Source organism: Adelges cooleyi, unplaced genomic scaffold, assembly GCF_023614345.1.
Source record: "Adelges cooleyi isolate 19-005CV unplaced genomic scaffold, UGA_ACOO_1.1 ACOO_flye_CR_arks_rails_tigmint_CR_PRNA_651, whole genome shotgun sequence".
Taxonomy (NCBI): domain Eukaryota; kingdom Metazoa; phylum Arthropoda; class Insecta; order Hemiptera; family Adelgidae; genus Adelges; species Adelges cooleyi.
Window position 1 is genome coordinate 7,806,121 of NW_026096352.1, and position 26,992 is coordinate 7,833,112.

A 26,992-nucleotide genomic window follows, 5' to 3' on the forward strand; every position below is an offset into this window, starting at 1 on the left:
GCCTGGATAGTAATTATATAGTAACTACGGATCATACCATAAATCATAATTATTTTACCAGTCTCTACTATTTTGTATAGAAATTTATATTATGAGCTATTATTGAAATGCTACATATCTAATAGGTATATACCAATAGTATAGAATATTTAAAAAACAATTTTCTTCCCTTGGAGGGATATATATTAATTTTCCTCCAATCTAACAGCAATGGCAAAACCTTAGTATGTATACATATATTTATAATATTTAAACGATTATAGATAAATATAAAACACGCTGATTAAAATATTCATGTAATGAAAGTTCTAGCTAGATCTTTCTTGAAGTGCATCTCTGATCTCCTAAATGTATGGTTTTACTTTTACATACTATTATAGTACCACATTCTTCAAAGCGTTAAAAAACAAATCACTTACATCACACTGTGCTAAACATTTTTCAATATAATTTTAAAATTATACACTAGTAAAATGTACGATTAGATTTAAATTGAAAGGCTCATCAACACACGTGACCTGAATCCCAAACTGCAATAAGTAACAAACATCAAGTGGATTGCTAATATGTAGCATGAACAGTTCACGTGCATTGAAGTTCGCTAGTGTAACTAAAGCTCAAATTGAGAATTTACTAGAAATATTAAATAAATTAGAATAAAAAATATCTAATATATTAAAAATAAATACATCTTACATGTTTTCTCTGATTATTTGATAGTTAAGTTAACACTGTTTACTTTATGGAAATGGCAATAAACTTTCATTGTCAGTTAGACTATAAGTCCATAGTAGACATGCATTACTGCGTATACACCACAATTAATTTTGTATGTGTATCATGGTGAACCAAAAGAAGATGAGGGAATTAAAAAAAAAAAAATCATCGTAAGAATCCTGTTTCGTATTAACTGTCAAAGATGGTAATGTGCACAATGTGTATTTAAATTAACTTATTATATTATATAAGATTAAATGTACTTAAAAATGTAAATATTACTTAACAAATTAAAAAAACAATGTTCTATTAAATTATTTTATAAAATTAGAAAAAAAAAATCAAAATAAAAAAAACAATACTATATAATTTTAAATGGCAAATATTAAATTAGTATTCTTTTCTTATTGTTGTATTACAATAATAAATAGAAAAGAGAAGTGTCATAAGCATTAAATAAAACAAAATAAATTCTTATGATAATTGAAGTTTCACAAGAAAAAATGTAATAATAGAATAAAATAAAAACTAGCATTATAGTTCAGCGTCTGCCAACCATTCTGTTCTTATTTCAGGTTCAAAATGGACATTAACATAATCATGGCTAGCATTATTTCCACAATCAAATGTCAGTAGGTTCAAACTATCTATGGGTTGATAAAAAGCAGATGCAGATTCAATATCAATAACAACATTGGCTGACGATGGTTTCAACATATCACCATCTGTATTGACAGAAGTAAATAAATTACTTTTAGATTCTACAACTAGGTTTGATACAGTGGTAACATTAAAGCCACCAATGTGTATAAATTCACGATCAGATTCATCTTTGATAACTTGTGTGAGCATGTAGTCTTTTTCTTCAATTGTATAAGGTGGTGGTTGCGATAAATCTTCCGCTGTGTCATTTAATGGAATTGATACTTCAGTTAATGACTTGGTAGGATGAATAGGAGTTATACTTGCAGTGACAAGTGGTTTTACTTTTTTCACTGTCTTATTGCTTAATTTCCTTACAGCTTTTGGAACAACAACTGCCGGATAACTTTTGTTGGAGAACAGTTTCTAAAAGCAAATATGGTTTTATGCAATGACTGATTTGTGAGCAGGTAACATAAGCTTGGTGTCCACTAGGTCAATGCAGTGTAACAAGGCGTGACACGGTCCTCGAGAAAAATGTATGTGCTCTCCATATATATGTATGATAAGTTCTAATCTTTCATTATAGAGCCACTGTGCCGTCCCCTCTGTTTAGCCGGCCTAGTGAAAACCTAGCTTATATTGTAACTATTTCAAGAGGGCGTCATATTACTTTACCAGTCTTTTTCTTTATTAATAACACAGACAGAAAGTCTTTAAATCCGCCTTAGGTTTGTTTGTAAATAATTATTAAATTCTTTAACTTACATTATTTGAATAGTGAGTAATACATAATATTCCATCATCTATTGGATCTTTAAATGTATTTCCTTTGACATGATTTATACAAAATGACTTGATGCAAAATTTACATTTATCTACTACTTTTCTTTTCTTACAAATACAACATAATTGAGATGGACAGATGAAATTAGCTAAAAGCAAACAATATTATTTATTAAATTTATAATTGCATACAAAACTATTAAACTTACATTTTCCTAATTTTGACTTATTTTTACAACAAAGATGAGAAACTCTGGGACACTTTTTGTTTTTACATGACAATTTTGCGTGCCTCTTTCCACTAACTAAACATGTCTCATTTTTGTTACTGTCTTTAGTTAGTAAACTATGTTTATTAGTTTTAAATTTTTTTGTTACTTTCGTTTTAAGTAATATTTTTTCTTGTTTATTTTTATGTATAATATCTTTGCAATTATTTTTGTATACAAATTTTACAAATTTATTTTGATATAAAGTCCCTCTGTGTTTCTTTTTATTCTGAACAGTATTCACTTCACATTTTTTTTCCTTTTTTGGTATTATCATAGCAGTAATATTTTTCCTTTTAGTGTTATTATCATCAGATAAATTCTAAAACATACAATTTCATATTTGTATTAGAGTAACGCAATTAAATAATTTGAGATCAATAAACATTTTCAAACAATTTTTTGTTGAAAACTGAAGATTTTGAATTATGATGAAGTCAAAATTTTTATAGATTGTATGCATAATAAAATGTATAGCGTTCAATAATTATGAAATCATTTTGGATGTAACTTATTTTATTCATGCTATCTTAGATACATATTTTGTTGTTGATCATTACTACTTCAACTTTCTTAAAAAGCAAACTCTTACATTGATTAAATTTTGATAAAATTTAATAATAATATGAAAATATATAACTAGTTTTTTAACTCATAGAAATGAGAAATATGTAAAAAAAAACATGTGTATCGTTTGACATAGGAAATACTAATTATGTATGTTAGTATTAATTATTTAATTAGTATATTAATATTATATATTAATTGTAATTAAATCATTGTTGATATGTTGGAGAAAAAGTCATCAATACTTGGGCAAACTTATTGATAACTTAACCTAATAATCAAAAACAAATATATCCAATTCTTGAAGCTTGAATATTATATGTGTACATATATCATGTATTATAGTTATAATTATATTTCTTATGAAAAATGTCATCTACAAGATCTACTCACTTTCGATAAAAAGGAATGCCTGCTTTTTGCCAATCTATTTAAACTTTGTCTAGGTTCCAAATTTGTTCCTACAGCTTCAGATACCACTTTAGTTACCTAAATAAAAATAATTGCATAAATATATATGTATGTAAATTATGAATCGTGTTTCTTAGTCACGCATTAAATAAATAAGTTTAAAAATTAATTAAATATATTATTAATTGAAAAATATATAATTACCATATGATTTTGTGTATTTTTTTCAACATTTATGGGATTTACAGGTTTTTTTGGTTTTCTAGTTTTAGTCCTGGCTGTATCATCAATTTGTTGTTTCATATAATTTTCCTATAATTAGAAAAATGTATGGTTAAAACCAAATAGTCCTTTTTTTAGTTTTCTGTCTCAGGCAAAAAAAATATTTGACAGGAAAGGGTTTGGGTATATAAAACCAATTATTAAACACAGATTTTTAAATACTGAACAAATACTTCATTTGTTGAAAACTAACCGAATGCGAACAAAACAGAAGATTCTACTTTCCATCTAAACAATAGACCGACCAATGATACGCTGAATGGTATGTTCTACAGGCGCCACGTTAAACACAATACCCACCCAAAATACCTAAGTATCACATTAGACAGGACGCTCTCTTACAAGTTATTAATTTAACATTGCAACAAAATTAATTCCCATAACAAAATTATACAAAAGCTTACAGGCACAGATTAAGGTGCCGATTTCTCTGTACTTGTTTATTTGGCTACAAAAATGTCTTCTACTTACTTTCGATAAAAAGGAATGCCTGCTTTTTGCCAATCTTTTTAAACTCAGTCTAGGTTCCAAATTTATTCCTACAGCTATAGATAACACATTAGTTACCTAAATAAAAATAATTGCATAAGTATGAATACAGATATATATAAACTATGATTCGTGTTTCTTAGTCATGCATTAATAAATGTGTTTATAAATTAATTAAATATATAATTAAATGCAAAATATATAATTACTAAAGAATTTTGTGTACTATTTTCACAATTAATGGGATTTACATGTTTTTTAGTCTTGGCTACATCATCATTTTGTTGGTTTATATCAGGTTTCTAAAATTAGAAATATATATGATTAATGAATATTACTCAATTAAATTTGTTTCTTATATTTTCTTTTTGAAAATATAAGTTGTTTTAATTTAGATCCCCAGATAAACTATTAGAATTTTTGTACTTCAATTTTTTTTTTTGGCCCTAACGAATCTTAAGAGTTTAACGTATTATTCTTTAACAAAACACACTTGACATTTATTTTATAAAACCTAATTTCTCGTAAATATTTAATATACTTATATTTCAAAGATGTACATCTACTCACGATTGCCGCAGCGAAGAAAGACGTAACTTAATTTTTATCAATTTGTAGTTGATAACAAAAACGAATCGGTAGTCTTTTATTTTCAGTTTTCTCAATCTTAAATAAATTTTTTGTTCTTGAAAAAACGGTTTGGGAGTATAAAAATAAAATATATACATAAATAATTGAAATAAATATCATAATCAAAATTTTGTTGTTTCTCCTCAAAAGTTAAAAATAAAGTTACTTTTTTCTTCGCTGCTTAAAATACTAATAAGGCATACTGTTTTCAATGTTTGGCTTGAACATTGAGCCAGTAAGCTATTTCGTAGCTTTCTTTTGGTTCTTTTTGAACATGTTTTAAGTTCTGATGATGTAACACCCTAAACAATAAACATTATCAAAATATAATACATTAGTAACATACTATTAACATAATATATTAAGCAATATTAGAGTAGTACCTGTTTAAACATCACAAACAAATTGTAGATACTAGCGTTACAGTAAAAAATTATGATACCAACCACCTAATTTAATTTTGGGTTATTTGGCTTAAATTATTTTTTAGACCCCCCCCTCCCTTTTTTAATCCTTTGCCAGTGTAAAATTTTAATTAAATTAAATAAAAATTAATTAATTGAAACTGATGAATAATATAAATGGTTAACAAAAACCCAAGACAATAAAAAACTATTAATTCATTTTATAATTACAGAGCTATATTAATTCATATTAGGTTACCTAAGTGGTTTTGTTAGTTGTTACTATACGACCATCTACTCATCAACTATCTATTCACGACTTGTTGATTATTATATCACATAAACATTATAATTTTACAGCATAATCAATTAATTATTTGAAAGTAAAAACATAATAAAACTGTAGTTTATATGTTTAAAACAAATATTGACTATTTAACTATGCAGTGTGAATTTTTATGCGATCCGTGGAATATCTTCTATGGTGTAACTAATTATTGAATTCTTATTTTTTGTAGTGTTTTCGTGATCTCAATTGTTCATAAACTTTTCTGTTTTTAATCCCCTTCCAAATAAATTTGTTTTATATAAACTTTTGAAACTTATATGGTAACGTATATATTTTATCTAATTTTTAAATAAAGAATAATTTTCTAAAATTATGACTGGTCGATAACCAGTTTTAGATAATTATTTTTGAAGTTATTAAAGTTTAGGGCGAGATGAGTGGAATGTAGTATTTTTATCCTCAACCGCACTACCCCTACCATGTTAACGTTTAAACACTAACTTTAAAAGTTATAGCTAAAATTTATAGTAAATTATTTTTAATTAAAAAAAGTTAATAAAATATATACGTTATCATTTAAGTTTCAAAAGTTCATTAACAAAAAATTTGTTTGGAAGGAGGTTAAAAACATAGTTTGAAAAAAATTGGGATTACATTGTGTATAATTGCAACAGAAAAAAAAATTCAATTACCTAATGCTGTATGAGAATATAGCTATGGATCACTTTAAAAAAAGCCACCTTGTATTGTGACTTAGCAATTATGTTTAGGACATGTGTTAGTATGGTTATAAATAACATTGATGAAGACTCTAATAACTTGGGAAACCTTCCACCTTAATTTGACGTAACATTTATTTTATAAAATTATACCGGACAATAGTAAGTGCACTTACCATTTTTAAGTTTTCCGAGAATTTTGCTACTTTGGCTTACTGCGGCTTGCAATAAAAATAAATTTAATTATGGTTAAAATACAGTAAAGTACCTATCTACCTAATTAACTAAATGTGCATAAAAAATTTAATTAAAAAATGATAGGTAATATAAACATTGTTTATTCAAAACTTAAACCATATCAATTGTTTTCAAATCCTAAATATACTTGGTCAAAATAATTAATTTTTCATTCGAGTACATGTAAAGAAATGCGACAATTTGCGAAATAGTTTTGAAATGTTATGACCAACAGTAATAACGTGGTGAATTTAGACTTATATTATCTATTTCGCGATAAAATCATTAAACGGGTGCAACTATAGGAGTGCCTAAAGCAAGACAAGATGCATAATGCGCATTACATCATCTTCGACGAGCTTTAAAGATGACGAAAGATTAATTATTCCAGAAAAATACTTCTATCAAATGATTGATACAAGTTATATTATTACAACACACAACTATTACGTTCGCATTTGCTCTTGATTAAATCTGCTTTCAAAGACCGTTTGCATCAACTATACTTCAATTTTAAGTAGTTTAACCTATAGGTTCAGTATTGTAAAACTACCCTTAAATTGGGGGCATGGAAAGAATCAGCAAGCGGCGACTCTTCATAGCTATATTTTTTTACTTATCGCTAACCAATCTTATCACCATCAACTGTCTTCAAATAGCTTTGCTTTAACTGTCATACCTATGTCAACCACCCTAAAATTGTTAGTATAATTGGTACAAACAATCGGAAATAGAAAAAGAACTTAGTTCTTTGATGACAACTCTAAAAATGTCTGCACAGCTTGTTTAATTTATTCCAGTAACAGATACAAGAACAGAAAGATAAAAAAAAAAAATTTAACTAAAAATTATCTGCGTAGTTTAACGGGACAGGAACGGTTGAATGGCTCAGTATAGAATCAAATATAAATCATATATTATAAATCGATAGATATTATTTATTATTAGCTTATTATCAATGGAAAATAAAAGAGCTAGAAAAATCAAATTTACTACTAAAACCATCAATGATTTTGCAGTTGTGAAATCGAGAAAAAAAATTGTAGCAGTTTTACGACTCAAAAAATGGCATTGTTAACATTTTTTTTAAAAACGATTTAAAATTGTTTAATAATATTTATCGATAAATAATGTTGTTGAAATTGAAGTCAATAATATTTGTTGACTTCTGAGAACGATGTATGTAACATTCTTGGAATTATGATATTATCTTGATGAACTTTTGATTCATTATACATTTATTTTTAGACCACAGTTTGGCAAATATCAATTTGAAATAAAATTTAATGAAGTAGATTCCAACTGTAGTAAGTTAGACAGTCGTCAAACTAGTATCCGCAAGTACTTAATTTTCGAAATTAAAAAAAAAGTAAATAAGTCATGTTTATCTCGATTTGTTTTACTGGATTAGTAAACATTTTACATTTTTAACACGTTAAAATTTGTGTAAGTTAAAATAAAAATAATTTGGCGATTATAACTATGTTTTATATAATTACCTCTGAAATATTGAGTTACTTATGTTATACTGAAACAAATGAGTAGTTGAGTAGTGTGACGCTTTAACTTTAAAATGCTCCAAGTTCGAAAGTTAATTGCTTAAAATCCGTACCAACCAGGCAAATTGTTTAAATATATAAATATAAATATGGTCCAATTAAGTTTAAAAGACATATATTGGAATCATATTTTGAAAGCATGTACAATTTAGTATACCTAACTTAAATGACAAATTTATAGTAATTTATTAAAAAAAAACATTAAACTAAAAAAATGTGTGCATTTACGAAAACATAAAATTTGTTTTAACTAGTTAAATCCTTATATTTATAAAAGAAAAAATAATCCATGATATATCGTCTATTAATATTGTTTAATGAAAAAATTATTCATTATTCTACATATCAAACACATTTTAGAGTTTAAATGTGATAAGAGTAAAAAACGATATTAACTTTTGCATTTTCTCTGTACGCATTTCTTTAACTGTAGTCGTTATTTTAAACTGCTCATCAACCAGTAAATAGCTGCAGCAGATTAGTTTTGTTCAACATCGGAAACTATATATATTTTTTTATTATTTATAATGACTAGTGCCAGATTGTACGTATGTTTATTTAACATTAAATAAATCAATAGACATTTAGTGGTTCTTGAATAATAATTTAGTTACACGGCACATAGGCTTTCTGTTTTTTAATTTAATTAGTTTGATTTCTATTACATTAAGCTTTTATAATGTGACAGATTAATATTTTTAAAATTCATATATATCGCTAGTATAGTCATACATTATTGGCATTGTGCAAGGAATATAACCTCATTGGATGCCATTATATTTCTGGCTGGAACCATTAATTATAAATACTTCATGTAACTTACATGATGTGTTACTTATTATGCATCCAACAATACATTTCTAATAATGAAATATGATTTGTACATATCATGCAAAATTACTACTTGTCAATTTATACTATAATAATAGTACTCACTAGGTTTATTAATACATAGAAAAATAGTTTTATTTAAATTTAAAGTAAAATTACTAATTAGTATAAGCTAAATTAGTGTTCACAAAAAGAAAGAAACCAAGTTTTAGTACATTATTACTATATATTAGTTTTAAAATATCTTATACAACAAATGAGATATACTTCTCAAATAGCAAATCAGGTTATTAAAAAAAAGTACTTGAATAGCTGATACACTAGTATATGTATCAGAATCCAATACTAAATACTAAAAAAACTCTAAAATAATATATAATTACAATATAATTTACAGATGTTTATATTTGTTTACATACTTTAACTACACTTGTATTCCTTTTAGATGATTTAGAAGTTTCTCCAACAGTTGATGGTTTTATTTTTGATTTTTTAGATTCATCAGTCTTTTCTATATCAGATGTATCAGCCTATTGAATATAATAAAAAATAACAATTAAAATGGAAGGGATCATTAATTAGCCATTAAATACAAGCATTTAAATGACAATGATTAAAGGTATGTAACATATTGTATGTTATTACAGACATTAAATCTACTTTGTCATAAATCGCTGTAAACTGAAGTAGCAAATAACAAATACTAGTTTCTGCTAAATAAATGTTGTATGAAAAAGAAATAGGAATCCATAAATGTAATAAGGAAAGCGAATATAGACCTCTTGTAGGCAAATTTTTTTTGAGAAAAATACTAAAACATTTGCAAATTATTCCTATCTACTAACTTTAATGTGCAATAACTTTTTTGAACTACAAAGATGTACCAGGTCCCAAGTTGTTCCAAAATCAATCAAGATTCAGAAAATAGCACTAGATTGATTTTTGAAAATGCTGACAAATCGTCCGCTTTTGTTTTCCTTATTATAAATATGTGCATATAAAAAAACTTTATTTACACTTCCTTAAAAAATTATATTTTTAATATTTAAGCATACGTTACCTTATGTTTTGATGACTTTCGTTTGTTGTTCTTTGAATAATTTTTAGCTTTATCTTCATCAGAAGCTATCAGTTTCTTCTTTTCTTCATCCTGTCAAGTAGTAGTGTTTTAATTTTAATAAATAAAATTCAAGTAAACTAATAACATAATGTGTATAAATAATCCGCAAGGCCAGCACAAGGAATATGCAACATAATAAGTAGTTGTCTACTTACAAAAATGATTTTACCTAGGTTGAACCCGAGAAAATTATTGTCTAGATAACCTAAGCAAAAACTTGTGGATTATAACGTTAAAACTTTTTAGCTCTCCCCTCCAATTTCTTCGAGTTACGACGGGGCATAGACACTATGGAGTGCCTGTCCTCTTTTATAGGTCCTATCTATAATTCATTCAGTAATAAAGAATATCTGCCTGCCATCTTAGTCGATATACAAGGCTCTCACCCCAATTCCCTCCTTGTTTTAAAAAATATAAGATATTTGCATTTAAAACTATAAGTTTTTAATTTTATACAAGATTACGTGTTGTTGATTGTAATTTTTACAACTTTTTTATTTAAAAATTTATTTCATTAATTAGTATTTTGTCATACTATAAGCGATATTACTTTGGTAGTACAAAAAAAGTTAGTGATAAATTTAACACAAGATACTAATTTTTTAGAAAATATTTACAATTTTATAGTTTTTCTTATTAAAAACATTTCTATTTATGTAATTGTACAATATTATATAAACAAATTGTAACCTATTTATTTAAAAAAAAAACCCTAATTTTATATAATAATTTGGGTGTAAACCTTTACTACAAAATGACACAACATATTTCGATAACTATTTAAGCACCATTCATTAGTGTTAAGTCTACGGTTTCAACATTTTCAAATACCACTCTTTTTTTTTTAAATAAAATAATAGTTCTAAATACCTTGTCTACTTTGACACCAATAAATTTAGAACATCGTGTTGCTCCACATTGGCATGGTTTCTTTTCTACTCCTGAACAGCTTTGGAGACGATAATCAAATACTAATTCTGTCCCAGCCGAAATATCTTGTAAAGCAAAAAGTCCAATTCTTGTGTCACCATTAACAGTCCACTTTTGAGCTACACAATTTGGTTCACATGAATGATTCATAAACCTAATAAAAAATAAATAACAATAATAACATATAATTTAAGTTTGAACTTTGAACCGAAACAATGTAAGAAACTTAAAGTTAGTACTGTAAGTATGTCTTGCTTTAATTTTTAAAGATAATAATTAAATGAACTATAAAATAACTATGTATTAGTTATTATTATTTTTTTTTTAATCAAATCTAAATGATTATAAAATATTAAAACATAATAAATGTATTATGAGTCTTGAAACTAAATAAAAATGTAATATTGAACCAATATATATTCTTGCCTTGAAAGATTTCCTTTTGGTCCAGCATCGATCATTCTGTGGTTGTCTATAGTCAGGAAATAATAGTTATGTTCATTCTGATTTTGCATTTCAAGACATCTGTTTTTGAATTCTTCTTCATCAATAACTTCACCAACATACTCGATCACAAATGATCCTTAACATTCATAACATATATATTTATACATTAAATATTTTTCTAAAAAAACATATAAAACCCATATCTAACCTTCTTTTATGTCCTCTAATATTCGAAGACCCCAGCCCCTATCACCTGTTAAAAAAGGCTCCATAGTTGGGTACAACGTTTTTTCAAATCTTTGGTTATTGCATTTGTCTCCTGCAGGACATAATCGCGCTTGGCACTCAAACATTAGCATCCTACATTAAATAAATGGAATTTTTATTATATACTTATTTATATACTTATAACAATGATTATACCTATTTATACAATCTGAATCTGGACCACATGGATTTGGTTTAGTTGGATCACATTCACAAGAAGTCATTGGGATTAAACTAGTTTCCATTTCTTTTACATTACCAACAGGTCTGTTGAACTTTATTTTCGTATACTTTGGGGGGTTCTAAAAATACAATGTAGTAATATTAGTACAATACAATTAACAACCCTATCAGAAAGTAAAAAGTAGAAAACTACTAACTTTTAAAGTTTCGTTTAATTCTTTAGCATCATATCTATCTTTATCTATGATATAAGCATTATGCGCTTGAGCTGCTTCTATAACAGCATCTTGAAATACTTGGTCAATAGCCTTACATTTAATTTTAACTAACATATTTTCGTCATCCTATAATAACTCAAAATGTAATATATATATATAGAAGTTTAAAAGAAAAGTATACTTACACCTTCATGAAAATTAAAAACTCGACCACGATTAACCCAATAGTAATCATAAGTACCAAAAAATCGAACGGCGAACTGATCACTACTGTGTACAGTAGCATTAACTGATGCAGGAACTTGATTTGGAAAAACTATTTGAGCTGGCCACCATCTAACAACATAAATATAACAAAAAATATTAATCGAGTATATTTAAAAAAAAAATACATAATAGAAATATATGTATTGTATACTTTATAAACTTATCAAAAAAAAAATTAACATCCATTCTTAAGTTGATTTGGTTTATCACTGAATATTTTTAAATACCATATTATATTAAGCAAAATTATTCTGAAATTTTTGTCAGAACATATTAATATTAGAGGTCTCTGGAGCTACTATTTTTTTTTCTTTTTTAAAGTAGGCGTTTTATTTGGGTACCATTGTCACTTGGAACTATTATTTTTCATAAAGACCACACATCCAATTTATAAGTATTATAGGATAAGTCCTTAGGTCTTTTCTTATTTGTTTTTTTTTTTTGATAAATAGGATTTTATGTCTTATGGAGATGATAACGTTTTCTTAAAATAACAAAATTGCTAAAACCGCTTTTCTTTTTATGGCATATTTATTAAATATGCCATAAATAAGGTATAATTCGTAAACAATTATACCTTATAATAAGATCAATGATATACTAAAAAAGTCTATGTTTTCTAGAACTAAGACACATTAGCAAAACAATTGGTCATGTAGATGGGCGATTTTTATAAGGCATATAGGTGTTCTATTTAAACAGTCACATAAGTGAAAACAAAGAGCTATACCAATGATTACTGTAATGTTTGTAAAATAATAGAAAAATGTTTACATCTTAAATTAATGGGGATGTGGTTCGAAATTAATATATTTTCTGATTTAAGGTATTTTAAATTGGTCATTTGAGAGATTCGCCTCAAGTCACTAAATCTTAATTTAACAGAACAAGGTTGTCTTGTGATCTTGTTAAAAAATAATTAATAATAATTTATTAAATATAAAAAATTAAATTTTTTATAACTACTTTATTATTATAAGAAAATATTATAATTTCTAAAGAACCTAAAATTGTATTTTATCGTATTTAGTACAAAAAGTATTTTAAATCAAGGAAGACATTAATACCTAATGCTAGCTCCACACTCTTGCTAAGGCAGCGCAAGGTAACCCAAACGCGAGTGTGGTCGATGCTTTCGCTCGTCTCGCCTCGTATTGTCTCACCATCTGGCGGTTTTTTGGCGATAGTCAAAGAACATGAGGCGAGGCGACGATGATCCAATATGTAACCAAAAGCGAGGCTCTGCGAGAGTATAGTTGGTAAGTACTCTTGGCGCCTCACGAAAGTTGAGAGGCGTGAGTGTAGAGCTAGCATAATACATTATTTAAAAATTGGATGTATGGTCTTTATGAAAACCTCTAAAATTAATTAGTTTCTGAAAAAATTCCTGTTTTAAAAAAGGTCTACTACCACCCTGTGAAATGAATATAATATCCAGTAGATATGAAACAAGGCAAAATAAGTAATCAAAGAAGAGGCAGATCCCAGAGTTCATGGATAAATATAGAAAAAATGTAATACAAATAAAAAATAAACATCATATTCTTAAGACATATATCATTCTTGCCTGTAAGATGAAATTTTAACCCAAACGATTTCGCCGTAGAGTGGATATCGGCCAGTTTGACATTCTTCACATGTGAAACTACCTTCAAACTTTGACGGGTGTAAATTCAAACATTCAATATGAAATGAAGCTGGACATGAATCACAGCAAACTAATGAACCGCCTAATTCAATGTAATTAAAAATAAAATATTTAAAACATTTTCAAGTACAGAAGTCAATAATTTAAACGTACCTTGAGTGCAAATAAAACACCAAGTTGCATTTATATGAGCTTGTTTATTATTTGGTTCAGAATGTCTGCTACATACTATATTATTATATGTTAAAACTCTACTACCGGCTGGTAAACAGTATTCACCTAAGTAAAAATTAAGTGATTTAGCATTAGTTTACAATAATTTAAAAAAAAAAATTATTACAAAAATGTTGTCAATTAAATTCTTATAATAATATTAGCTTATGTTACGTACTTCTATGGTATGCAGTTGGGCATTTAATGCATCGAATTAATTTTTCAGCAGGTATTTTAATTTTACATTTACTTTTGGGATTCTCAGAGATGCATAGGTGACACACATGAAGAGGACAAATTATTGTCTGGCTACTGTTATTTGAACCTTGAATCCATTGAACTTGAGGCCATTCATCCAAACATTTTGTGTGATATGATTTGCCACAATTAGCTTTAAAATTAATTATAGTTTATCAGTATTATATTATTAGATACTGAATTATTAAGCTATTAATAATTGTCAAAAATAAATTTAAATACATAATATATGTCTTTAAATGTATTTCTGACAATTCTCAGTAGTTTAGTTAATTAACTTAAATTAAAAAACTATATTATACATGTTAAGCAATAAGTTAAGCTGCTGAGAATAGCCATTGTAGAAACCCCATTATTAAGTTACAAAAATATTTTAAATCCATATTTTATTAAAAGGGGATAAGAATTTTTATAAAAAACTAAATACTCAGAACATAGAAATTGTTCATTACGTTCTTTCAATTTTAAAATTTAACATATAAGTAGAATTTAATTTTTACTTAAATGGTACAATTTTGGTTAATTTTGCACATATATTTTTCTTTGATTTAAGACATTGTAAAATATAATATATATATATATTTAAATACAAATAAATGAAGTCCTGCGGGAAAAAAAGATCTATGTCAATTTTTTTAACATTCTGAGAAAATCATGTTTTTAATTTCAAAACGTAATACATTTTGCCTGTATGCCTAAACTTCCGGCGGTCGTTACTCTTGACTAATCTGTTTTTTTCCCTGGTTCGAGCGCATAAAAGATACAATACATTAATACAAATAATTTGATGCCAAAATCTCATTTTCAAAAAAATTGACATTAATCTTTTTTCTCCATAGCCCTTCAAACTATAACTTACCCAATTTGCAAGTAACACATTTTTGTTGTTCAGAATCTTTATCAACATTTAATCCACATATGAAACAATAAATTTTATTAGCTTTACATAGACTGCACATGTGTTCTAAATCAATAGGTTTGATAGTTTTAACGCTGTTTGTTAATTTATTTTTAGGTTTAATAAGGTATTTTTCAATTTTTTCTGTAGAAGATTTACTAGTTGAATCTTCAGTAGGACTATCCAAGTCCTTGAATTGTTGAACATTTCCTTGTTGATTAAAGCCATTTTCAGCCTTAATGTTTGAACATTCTCCTTTTGTTATTGTCATGTCATTAAAATTATCATTGGTATTATTTTTGTTGTGCACTTTTTCATTCAACTCTTGATTTTTTTTATTATTTGCATTCATAGACTGCTTCAGAAAATTATATCTGTTTTCACTTTTAGCTAAGCATTCTTTATGGAAATAGTCTTGACATAAACCAGTACATCGAATTGTGTTTTTAAAATTTTCACACACTACACAGGCTTTTTTTAGTGTTTTCACAAATAACTCTTTATTTTCTTGACTAGATATATAAACAGAACTATAGCTTTCAGTTTTAGACGTTGCTACGCTTTTAGTTGGTTCTGGACTATGTTCATTTTCAACTTTAATTGAGTTCCTAAAAGTATTAAAATAATAGTTAATAATATTATTACATTTAATTACAATTTTTTTTTTTGGAATTACTTAACTTTTTATTTCAGTAGAAATCTAAGGAAGTAATATTATTCTATTTTTCTATATTACTGTTATATTTACTTTTCTTATTATTTGTAATTTTATTTCAAAGTTAATATAATATTATATTGAATGTGTTAAAGCTTTCATAGATTTTTAATGAATGTAATAAACACATATTAATAACCTCCTACTCTGTTAATAATTGATTTATTAACTTTGGAACTTTGGAACTTTAAAATATTTAAAAAGCTGATTACAAATGCTGATAGGTGACAGATAAAAATGGCTCCTCAAAAGAGGTCAATAACATATGGAGGAGAGGGTAGATTGTAGAAAGAGGCAGGCAATTTTATACAGATAAAGGGTGATGTTGTAATGTACCATCAGAAAAATGAGTGATGCAAAAAAGAGCAACGAATCGTAACTAAGTTTCTTGTAAAATCTGTCAAAAATTGTAACATGTAATCGGTAATAAGTGTCTGACGCTCATTAACTACGTAGCTTTCCAGTATTGTTTTCAGAAATAGGAAGAGCGCTAGTACAAGCGCATCACACTCGAGAGAGAGAGTGTTATTAGGCATAGGTGCATGTAAATAAATGTAAAAAAAAAAAAATTCTCATTAATTGTCTCAAAACTGTATTTTGGACTAAATCTGTTATCAATTACCAGATTATAGATTGTTTTTAATCACAATAAAACATTATATTGGTAACTATATCTTTCAGGAACAAAATGTTTTCATATTTAAATTTATTATCTCTCAATGAAATAATGTGCAATTATAATTTTGTGCTGTGTTCTATTTGTTTTTTCAAACAAATAATTGAACATTTATATTTTATGTTACATACATTCACATATTTTAGAGAGTGGATTTTTAGGGTTTGGCATATAATTATTGGCTTCTGTTAAAGCTCTACGGAGATGAAAATATGAAAAATGTATTGATCAGTGAATTAGTTGAAAAAAATTTTACTTTGCATATTTTAGAAATTAGAGATTAGTTTCAGATTTGAGAATTTTTTATGCATATTTTTAAATGGAATATTAAGAGAATATTTTAAGATTTTATTATTGCATATTAGCATATTTTTTAAAGTTTTAAAGCCTAAAAAACTGCTATTTAGTTATCTTTCTTACTTTATTTAATCATAAAAATACTTTTTATTATTAAAAATATCAATTATTATTATTAAGTTTTTATAATTAGTATCATTAAACCCTGAGTTCATGCATTTGCATGTTTATACTAAATGGTCCTAAAAATAGCTAGTTGAAGTACATATTAGAATTAAATTGAAGAATCTTAATACCAACATAAAATGTTTAATAGTTTACCACTTAAATTTTAAACAACATAAAAATACCCTACACGAGCACCTCTATCAAAACAAAATATTTATAATTTTCAATATAGTATTTAAAATAGGAATTACTTAACATTTTCAATGCATACTTTTGTGTATCTGCTAAAGTGTCCATATATTGCAAAATGTAATTAGAACTTTTCTTAATGCCCATTTTTGTTGTTCTGTAAAAATAGAGTAATGGGCATATAAATAATATAAAAAGCCAGTACAGTGGTGGTGTTGGGGCATAGTAGGGATAGGTGGTCACAGTAAGAAAGTATTATACATAAGCGAGTAGTAGTAGTAGTAATAGTTAGGGAAGTTCAGTGTTCATAGATAAAAATACAAATATTGCTAAAAGCATTGTATATACTAACAATTGTTAACTTAATAATTCATTTTTAAAATAAGGGTGGATACAATTAGGATTGTTCGTTTGTCTATAAAAATATATTACCATAACTCCCCCATACATCGATATTAACAATATAATGAAATTATTTTCATTACCTGTTGACTGTTGAATCACTTATGCATAGCAACCTGGTAATTGACTACAGTCAATGAAATTTCCCCCTTTTTGGGGGTATCCCTTATTAAAAAAAGTTTAAATACAGATTTTTGAGAAAATTGTATATGTTATAGTTCCGTTCTAGATTTACCTTTAATTTAATTTTCAGACATAACTCCCAAAAACTTTGCTTCAAAAAGTGAAATAAAGAAAAATTTCTATCCCTTCTAGGGGAAAGGATTTAATAATTTTTTTTGGTGTTATCAATGTTACTATACTGAAAGAATATTTCATACAAATTTGGAACTAATTCAAATATTTAAAAGAAAATTATAGAGCATCGCAATTTTAAGTTGAAAAATATGTACATTTTTTTCGATTTTAAAGGGGAATGGGTGAATTTTTTAATTTTTGGACCAATAAGGTACGTTTTAGGTACAATTTCTGATGAAAAAGAGTTGCTACACAAAACAATCGGTTCAGCGGTTTAAAAGATGTTGTGGGCTCAGACAAAAAAATGAAAAATAATAAAAACACATCATTGTAAGAACAATACCTTCTAAGCTCTGCATTGAAGCTTAGATGACTGAAAATGATTAATAAATATATATCTTCTAAAAAGTTTTTTCTTTCACTAATTTAATTATTTTTATCAAATAATTATACCTTTTAGCATTAACTTTCTTTTTGACAGGAACCAAATAGTTTGTGTTTTTCCTTTCTTGTTCATCATTTTCTTCTAATAATCTATATAAAGCAATTTTATAACATAGTAAATATGCTTGTTTTATTGTATACAAAATGAGCTAATTGAAGTTAAAACTCAAGCATTATCGATTTCTTACTTTATTTGAAGTTTTAAGCTCTCCTCTACTTTTCTATTACTGTTGGTTACAATTAAATTGTCATCATTCATATCAGTTCTGAAAAATTAATTAAATATATACTTGAATGTGGGTAATAGTACGTAATTATTTAATTGTCAATTGTATAATATTGACATATATACAGTATTACTAAAATATTGATAACTTGTTAGTAATAAATATTTTATAAAAACTTTATATCAATCTTTTAAGTTAACAAAGATTAACTGCAATTTTATATCTTAATAGTAATTAATATTAAAGATTGGTTAAAAATATATTATAAATACAAATTTTATACTGATTTATGAAACATCCTAATCATTTAGTATTTTAATAATTTTCTATGAAAGTAGTTTAAATTAAAAAAAATAAGAAGTCATAGATTAGAAAACATATTCAATGACTATAACACTATAATGTTGTTAAATAGTTCAACAATACTGAAACTATAAGTTCAACTGTCGTTAAATTTGAAATATAGCCGCTATAAAATTATATAATTTAATGTTTTTGTTTTTAGTGATATAAACTATGATACTTACATAGATGTCTCATTATCTGAATTATGGTTTTCGTCATTTTCAGAATCAGAATCAGGCAAGTTATTCTTATCATTCATTGAGGACGTCGGTATATAAGTTTTTTTGAAATGTCCTTCTTCGACATTATTTTCTATATTTTCAAGATATACAAAACTTTCGACCATATTAGGGACAGGTTCGTCAATATTATCTGATCTTGATAGAGTATTAATTGATTTTGATATAGTAGAATCACTAGTAGACAAGTTTTCAATCTTCAATCTTTGTTTTTTACATTCGGGTTCCACAAATGTTGTTTGAGCTCTTTTTCTAGAGTAAATTTGTAATTTTTCCTAAAAACAAATACATTTATTGATGTATGAAGTGTAGGTAACACTATCACAAGAAATGTTAAGTTACTAGCTACATAATACTTAATGACAGCTAAGGCAAATCATTTAATGTAAACACCTCCTTCATATTATTTTTAAGAAAGTTATTCAACTACCATAAATTAGAATTAACTATTGGTATGTTTAAAGAAATATTTAACGCCAATGTCGAAGAGAGCTTAGATAAATAGCCAAAACTGTATTTTAGCCGTAAATATTTTGTCCGAGCAACATTTTTTAAAATAATACAGCCAAATAAATATTTAAGTAAAAAAAACTTATCTTAAGTATAAAAATATTTACGCAGAAAAAAATTGTAATAGAAAAATATTAATGCAAAAATAATGTCACCGAACATATTTAGCTGGAACATATTAGGTTTGTCAGTTTTAAAAAAATATGTATGTACTAATAGTGTATTAGAAGAGATGTAGAGTAAAATAAACGTTTTTTGGTGTTTTTGACTTTCTACTGAAAATTCTATACACCTCCATTTCCACCAGTATGGAGAATGTATACATTAAATCACAATCAACACTTTTAAATCAACTGTGTGTACTACTACACTTTTTTAAAACGAACAAACCTATAGTAGCCAAAAGTTATTTGCTCAAAAGTGTATACCATCCGAAAAATATAAATCTTGATTTAAGATAACGTAAGAACCAATGTTCTAATGTTATAATAATTTTTCTCAAAAAACTCATTTCTGAACATAAATTCAAACAAACATAACTCCGCTTATTTTCAAGATAGCAGAACAATTTTGGTCTTAAAATATTTAGAATTTAGTGCATAATTTCAAATAATCAATTTTGTGACAAGAGATACCTTTTCTCTTTTTCACATGTGTTGCTTAAAACCAAGTCGTAATGAATGATATGTTCTTTATAGAAATAATATTTCAAAGTTTATAATACCATATTATTCCATAGAGCTAATAAATATAAGTACAAATTTTAAATCTTAATCCAATAAGTGTACACTATGTGTAGAAAGCTAAAAGGTATTTAATAATTTATAGATAAATGCAAAATTTCTTTAAAAAAATTATTTATCACATATACACTACGCAATGGTTAATATTATATAATTCCACTATGATTCCTTTTAAGAAATTAAGTGTATTACTTACCGCTGTGGATGGTTTAGGCGATTTCTTTGTAGATTTTATACTCTTAATATCAGCACTGGGTATAACAAATGTCTTAAAAAATTCCAACAGTCTTTTTTCACTGAAATTTTTTAAATTTAACTAATAAAATATTTATTTTATAACAAGATTAGTATAATATAATATGTATTTTTCCTGTATGTCTAAACTACGGGTGGTCGTTACTCTCGACTAATCTGTTTTTTCCCTAGTTCGAGCGCATAAAATATACAATACGTCAGTACAAATAATTTGATACCAAAATCTTATTTTCAAAAAAAATGTACATTGATCTTTTTTCTCAGCAGCTCTTCAATTATAATGTAAGTTAATATTGGTTTTAAAATGTGATACAAACTACTTTTCGTAAAGAAAATTGAATGTATTAGTTTTCATTGTATTTATCACAAAAATACTATTTTTTTTACATAAGAAACTAAGATTTTTTTTTTATTAGAAATAATTAAATACACAGTAATTTAATATAAAAATATATGTTAAATTTAAATTATTCGTGGTTTTACAACCACAATGCTATACTTAAATTATAGATTATAATGTGATTTAGAAAAATATATTATATGGAGGTTATGTTATACCCTTATATTAATACAAATTGTATACTTACATATTGTAAGTCATAAGGCAATCAGCTTCTGCAACTGCTGTATTCCAAATATCCATTATTTTAGTTTTTTGTTTTATTGATGCCTGTAAAATATAATAATTAAAATTAAGTTTTAACAATTAATTACCTCATACAACAATTATCATAGGTATAATAGATATACAAACTTACTAAACAAGTAGGATATTTTATTAGAAGTTCATCTTTTCCTAAATATTTTTCTATTACTCTCACCCAGCTTCTTCTGCCATTGTCATTGCAAAATCGGACATGTATACATAAGCTTTTTCTAAGTTCTAAAAAAATGTAGCACAACTTTATACATAGCTCAAATGAATGTATATATGTATAAGGTATAAATAGGCACAGTGGATATGGAGTATATTGGATTTGGGCAGGCATTTTTAAAATCACTATCAAGATTACTCTTTGGTGCAAATTTGTAGTTGGCGAAAACTATAAACAACATTATTTATAAAAAGGCAATATTGACATAATTATGTCTTGTAAGTTTTAGTATTTCTATAATAAAAAAATATTACAATTTATGATTATGAATTATAGTTAACTGGTACCAATTAGATCACCATACATAAATTCTAGACTTTTATTTTAAAAACTGGGCTTAGAAATACAAAACAAAGAAAAAAATACAACCCCACCTTGGGCAAAAAGGCCTTTTTTCTAGTTTTTAACGACCATTTTGAGGGAATACGTCAAACAATTATTATACAGTTAATATTCTAATAGGTATATTATGGTCAGTGGCAGAAAAGACAAGTAAGAAAAATTAGCTCTGGAAATAAAATTTCATCCACCTAAAGTTTCTCTCCAGCCTGCTCCCAACCCTTCTCTAGTCTCTTTTAGAATTCTAAGCATTTAAAATTTTATAAAAATCTGTTGAGTTGTCATTTTAAGTTAACATAAATTTTCTTGGTACTATTAAACTATTGACAACACTAATAGGACATTAAACATGAATTGGTAGTATTTAGAGCGCACATTTGAAATATTTTTAGGTATATTGTGGTTATTGCAGGAAAATAGTATATAAAATAAAATAAAATATTTATATATGTATAACTACTATACAGAACTGGGCTTGAAGTATGAACTTATCGTGATAATTGTAATAATAAATACGTTTGGTAAATAAAAATTTTTAAAAGAATATTTTAATTTACTAATAGTAAAAGTTAATATCAAGTTGGTATCAAGTTGGAGGAGGAGTGGCCGAGTGGGTAAGGCGGCAGTGTGTTAGCGCTCACTGTCGCCGGTTCGACACTCGGTCACCATTGCTGGGCGAGCAATCGTCCGGTAAAAAGGAACCGCCATCCCCCTCTCTCCGGCGACGGATTGACGACCCATCCCGGAAGCGAATTCGTCAAGAAACCATCTCATGATGGCAGCGTTGGGCCTTCATGGCCCGTTAAGCTACATGATGATGAATAGTAAAAGTAGGTAAAGTATGAAAAAACTAGACCTTAGGTTATGAGTAGGCCACTGCCCAGTGCCCACCCTCCTACTAGCATAATCTGCCATTGGCTATTGTGGTTGTATACTTGTACCTTTAGGTAGGTCATTCTTTAAATACTTTGCACCACCGTCTGACAAATCTAACCGTTTCACAAAACTATAATATATTAGACACAGTCATAAATTCAAAAATTGTCAAACTAATAATTTAAATCTTGAAAGTTTTGATAAATTCAAAAAAAGTAGTTAATCTACAATACAACTGTGAAAATGCAAAACTAAATATATGTACTTTCATCAGTTCTTGTAGATTTTCAAAATTCAATGTTACAAGTTGTAATCGTTATAATCTGTTAATATAGTTACTTAACTATTATCATACTATTTAAGAAGATATTATACCCCAATTTTTGTTCTTGTAAAATCCTGACTAGGCAGATTGTGTTTTACTCAGACCACAACGGTTTTTAAGCAGAAAAAAAAATGAAAGAGAACATTTTGGAGAAAATGACATATCCCACTTTTAAAATATTTTTTAGAAAAATGTATCATTAATATAAAAAGTAAAAATTGCCTTAATTCAACTTTGAGTAATAAGTAATAATGATTATACTAAAAAAAATAAATCTATAAGGACATATGATTCTTTTAATATCAATCCCACCAAGTCAATTAGTAATTATAGTTTGAAACACATTAAGACATAAAATAAAAAGTAGTAATAGTTTAGCTTTCACAAATAAAAATTACTTACTAGAATATTGTTTGTAATACTTGTTGGAGTTTGGCTCCAAACAAATAACACTTGGCCAATAAGGATATCTTCCAATTTTAGCCCACACGACATCGCCTACCTTATAGTCTACAGAATTTATTTGAAAATTACTGTTTGACAAAGGCTCTACTAAATTATCACTCGCCTTGTGATTTAAAGTATTATTTTCTGGTAACAAAGCTAAATTATTTGTTGATAAATGGTGACATGATGAAACGTCAGACATTGAAGATTTGATGGCTAAAAATTTGTCGTTGCATGATTGTAGTGTTTTACTTGTATCATGAACTCCATTTATACTATAAACAGATTCAGAAGACACATTGTCCTGAACATCCAAGTCTGCCATTTTGATTTAAGTTGTTCTGTAATAAAATAAAACATTTAGGGCACGCAAATAATACATATTACGTAATTATTTTCATTATAATTATAATGTAATATAAATTTGGTAATTTGATTATCATAGCAAAATAGTTTATGTTGTATAAGCAAAAAATGAATGCACATTATTATTTCCTACTAAGGTAAATAAAAAGTGATATTTCTTATCTTTATCCATCAAACGCGTAGTAAAGGAATTAAGATGTATTTTGTTTCAATATACCGATCAATCTAATGATACAACAAGGAATCTGAAAACCGATTTTAAATCTTGAACATTTTTTTTAGAGAACAATTTTTCTACTATATCATGTTTTTTTTTTAAGTGTAATTTTTGGTTATCAATTTTATATACATAAATTCCCGGACAATTTAAAGTACAAAAATGAAAAAAGTAGAATTTCTAATTGCATCAGTCAATCAATTGCTACTTTAAAAAATAAAATAATTCTAAATTCAGACACCACGCATTAAATAAACAAGATAGAACAATACTTCTTACCAATCCCTTTAAGTACTTACTGAATTTTCAATTATTCATTCGGCATCAGAGTATAAATTACCTAGCACTTCTTAGCAATAGCGTAATGTTTTCAAACGTTCATGATGAAAGTAAATTACACTGTTGTTTTGTCAAGACTTCATTATTGTTTTGTATTCTGGGTGTCTGGCACCGAAAGGTAAGGCCTCAACTCAATAAGAAAACTGTTACGAATACCGGATTTCCAAGACGCGACTTTGTTGTTTGTCCGTTGTCGAACTAACGATAAACACTGACCGCAGCATCTCATTGGTAGTTAATGTTTTTGTATAGTACACCTTGTATCGTAGACCTCCTTTTAACATTTGGAACGCGCGCAATTTGCTCAGAGGGGGAAAAAGACCGTTACGATCATAAACATATTATAATATGTCTATGGTTATGATGTTGGGAACAACAGCCTGTTAAATAAATGGCTAAGGGTGTGTCAGAGCTTGTTGACTAATTCACATTGTCCGCGCAGCAACCAAAAATAATATTACAAAAATGATTGTGATTCGTAGACATTCTGGTTCATAGATATATATAATAAACTAGATTGCTAACTGTACATGCCACCCATGACAAAATAGATAGGTATGATGTCAACTATCGTGATACGCAGTATCAGCCATCTTGCTTTTCTCCAAACGTTATCAGGCGGTAGTAATCAATATTCATGCTATCACTTATATATGTTCTGTGAGATGACATTATGTTAAAATAATTTATTTTTAATTAAAATTATAAATCTATTAGTTATTCCATTGATTTTTCCTAATAGACAAAAAACATTTCTTATAGAGTTATGTCTTTTATATCACACATTGTGTAGTTAATGCTCCAATGTATAAAAACCAAGGAATGAGATTATAACAATATACACATTTTATAGATCTTTTCACAATCTAACCCCTGTGGGTTGGGGTTTATTTATTACAAGTAATTGAAAGAAGTCTTTTTTGCATCATTTAACCTGTCTATGGATTTAAAATATATACATGAATACATATTTATTATATATTTAATTGTATAAAAAACTATGTTTTCAGCAGAGCCAAGCAGTTTAAATACTTAGGGTTAGTACTAACTGAAAAGAATGATATAGATAAGGAAATTTCATATAAAATATGGTGTTCTACTATTAGCTAATCCGTCTTGACTAAAACAATTATTATTAAAAAACAAAAAATTATTCAAAATGTAATTTAAGTACCATACTTTTCTATTAAAACAAATGACATAATTTAAATTGTAGTTACAGTAAAATGATTATCGACACCGGTCCAAGGTACGACTCATTATTGTCCAATGTGCGACCTACACTTTTTTATGAACACTTAGACTTGGACCGGTGCTTGAGTATCTTACTAATATCATACCTCAATAGTATTGAATTTGGCTCTCCTTGATTTTTGAGGTGAATAGCCTGCTAATTTGTGTATTAAAGTTTTCTCAACAATGTCATTAGCATTGAAATGTAATGAACATACAAAAGCTACAACACCAACTCCTTTTATCTCGAGAAAAACTAAATATTTAATATCTGTTACCTTTATCTACATTTAATAGGTTTATTACTTTGAATTTGCAAAACCCATTTTTTTTAATTCCTCATTTTTAGGAAATTTGTGAAGATGGATGTGTGGATTTTTGTTGAGACCTTTGCGCCTACTGCCACTTAAACATCCATCAAAAACACAAAGAGGCGTTTTAAATTATATTTAAATAAACAAAATAAATATACTCTTTATACAGTCTTAATAGTTAATTATTCTCTACTTTAGTTCTATTTATTATATATATCATTTACAAACTAAAGTTTTGGCGGGCATATAATTTCCTGATGAGATATAATTTATAGCCAATCACAGGCGGAGAAAAGCTGTCGCCATTTCTGCGCATTTGATTCATAAACTCGTATTTTGACATCATACCTATCTATTTTGTCATGATGCCACCAATAGAGAAGATTGAAGCAGCCATTTTCCACCATCTTGGTGGGAATCAGAACCTTATCACGCGAGAATAATATATGTTTATAACAATCACATAAATATGTAATTTTGATATTAAAATATTTAGATATATATTATATGCATATATAATATATAATATATATGTGTATGATAATACACATAAATCCCACCAGAATGGCGGACCATCGGCTTATCGCTTGTTAGCAATCTAGTTTATTATATATATCTGTGTTCTGGTTAAGGAACATCGGTGTCGATAATGTGTTGATGCGCGTTTCGGAGGAAACACCTACGACTGAGCGATCCTAGCCGAAAACTGGACACACTAATCAAGTATCAAATATATAGTTCAATAAAAACCCCGATAGAAGGCACTACAGAATCGTGGATTTATACATCTAATCAGCTATTCTCAAAAATAACGTAGAGGCTTGCGGGCCACGGTTTGGGTAACTTAATATTTCGTTTATTATATATTTTCCA

General features: G+C 27.0%; 2 protein-coding genes across 7 annotated transcripts in view; one reads left to right on the forward strand and one right to left on the reverse strand.

Moving 5' to 3' along the window:
- LOC126844276 (uncharacterized) overlaps positions 1-18,910 on the forward strand; it is a 114,599-nt gene extending 95,689 nt beyond the window's left edge. The window contains exon 8 of the mRNA XM_050582347.1: positions 18,901-18,910. The gene's annotated coding sequence lies outside the window, so the exon portion shown is untranslated. The remainder of the gene's footprint in view (positions 1-18,900) is intronic.
- LOC126844273 (histone-lysine N-methyltransferase NSD2-like) lies at positions 1,070-25,030 on the reverse strand. Of its 6 annotated transcripts, none has more exons than XM_050582340.1 (29): positions 24,574-25,030; positions 23,606-23,991; positions 21,547-21,671; positions 21,376-21,458; positions 20,730-20,829; positions 19,224-19,555; positions 18,658-18,735; positions 18,479-18,559; positions 17,394-17,483; positions 15,243-15,889; positions 14,304-14,516; positions 14,066-14,191; positions 13,832-13,994; positions 12,183-12,333; positions 11,977-12,123; positions 11,753-11,898; positions 11,538-11,689; positions 11,309-11,465; positions 10,823-11,036; positions 9,893-9,982; positions 9,252-9,362; positions 4,997-5,095; positions 4,373-4,465; positions 4,146-4,241; positions 3,597-3,704; positions 3,375-3,470; positions 2,355-2,736; positions 2,128-2,294; positions 1,070-1,785 (listed from the first exon to the last, which is right to left on the reverse strand). In XM_050582340.1, the coding sequence occupies exons 2-29, from the start codon at positions 23,973-23,975 to the stop codon at positions 1,252-1,254; spliced, it is 5,151 nt and encodes a 1,716-aa protein (XP_050438297.1). In that variant the 5' UTR covers positions 23,976-23,991; positions 24,574-25,030; the 3' UTR covers positions 1,070-1,251. The 6 variants fall into 6 exon arrangements, with proteins under 6 accessions (XP_050438297.1, XP_050438299.1, XP_050438296.1 ...); XM_050582342.1 differs by having other exon boundaries at positions 4,415-4,465; positions 24,533-25,029; XM_050582339.1 differs by having other exon boundaries at positions 24,533-25,029.
- Between the last annotated feature and the right edge of the window lie 1,962 nt (positions 25,031-26,992).

What these genes read in the sequence shown, in the direction of transcription:
- LOC126844273 (XM_050582340.1), bottom strand. Translation starts at nt 23,975, where the DNA reads ATGGCAGACTTGGATGTTCAGGACAATGTGTCTTCTGAATCTGTTTAT. An exon ending in AATTAAACGAAACTTTAAAA is followed by an intron (nt 11,899 to 11,976) that starts GTTAGTAGTTTT and finishes TTGTATTTTTAG; the next exon opens with AACCCCCCAAAGTATACGAA. An exon ending in AAAATACACAAAATCATATG is followed by an intron (nt 3,471 to 3,596) that starts GTAATTATATAT and finishes ATTTTTATTTAG; the next exon opens with GTAACTAAAGTGGTATCTGA.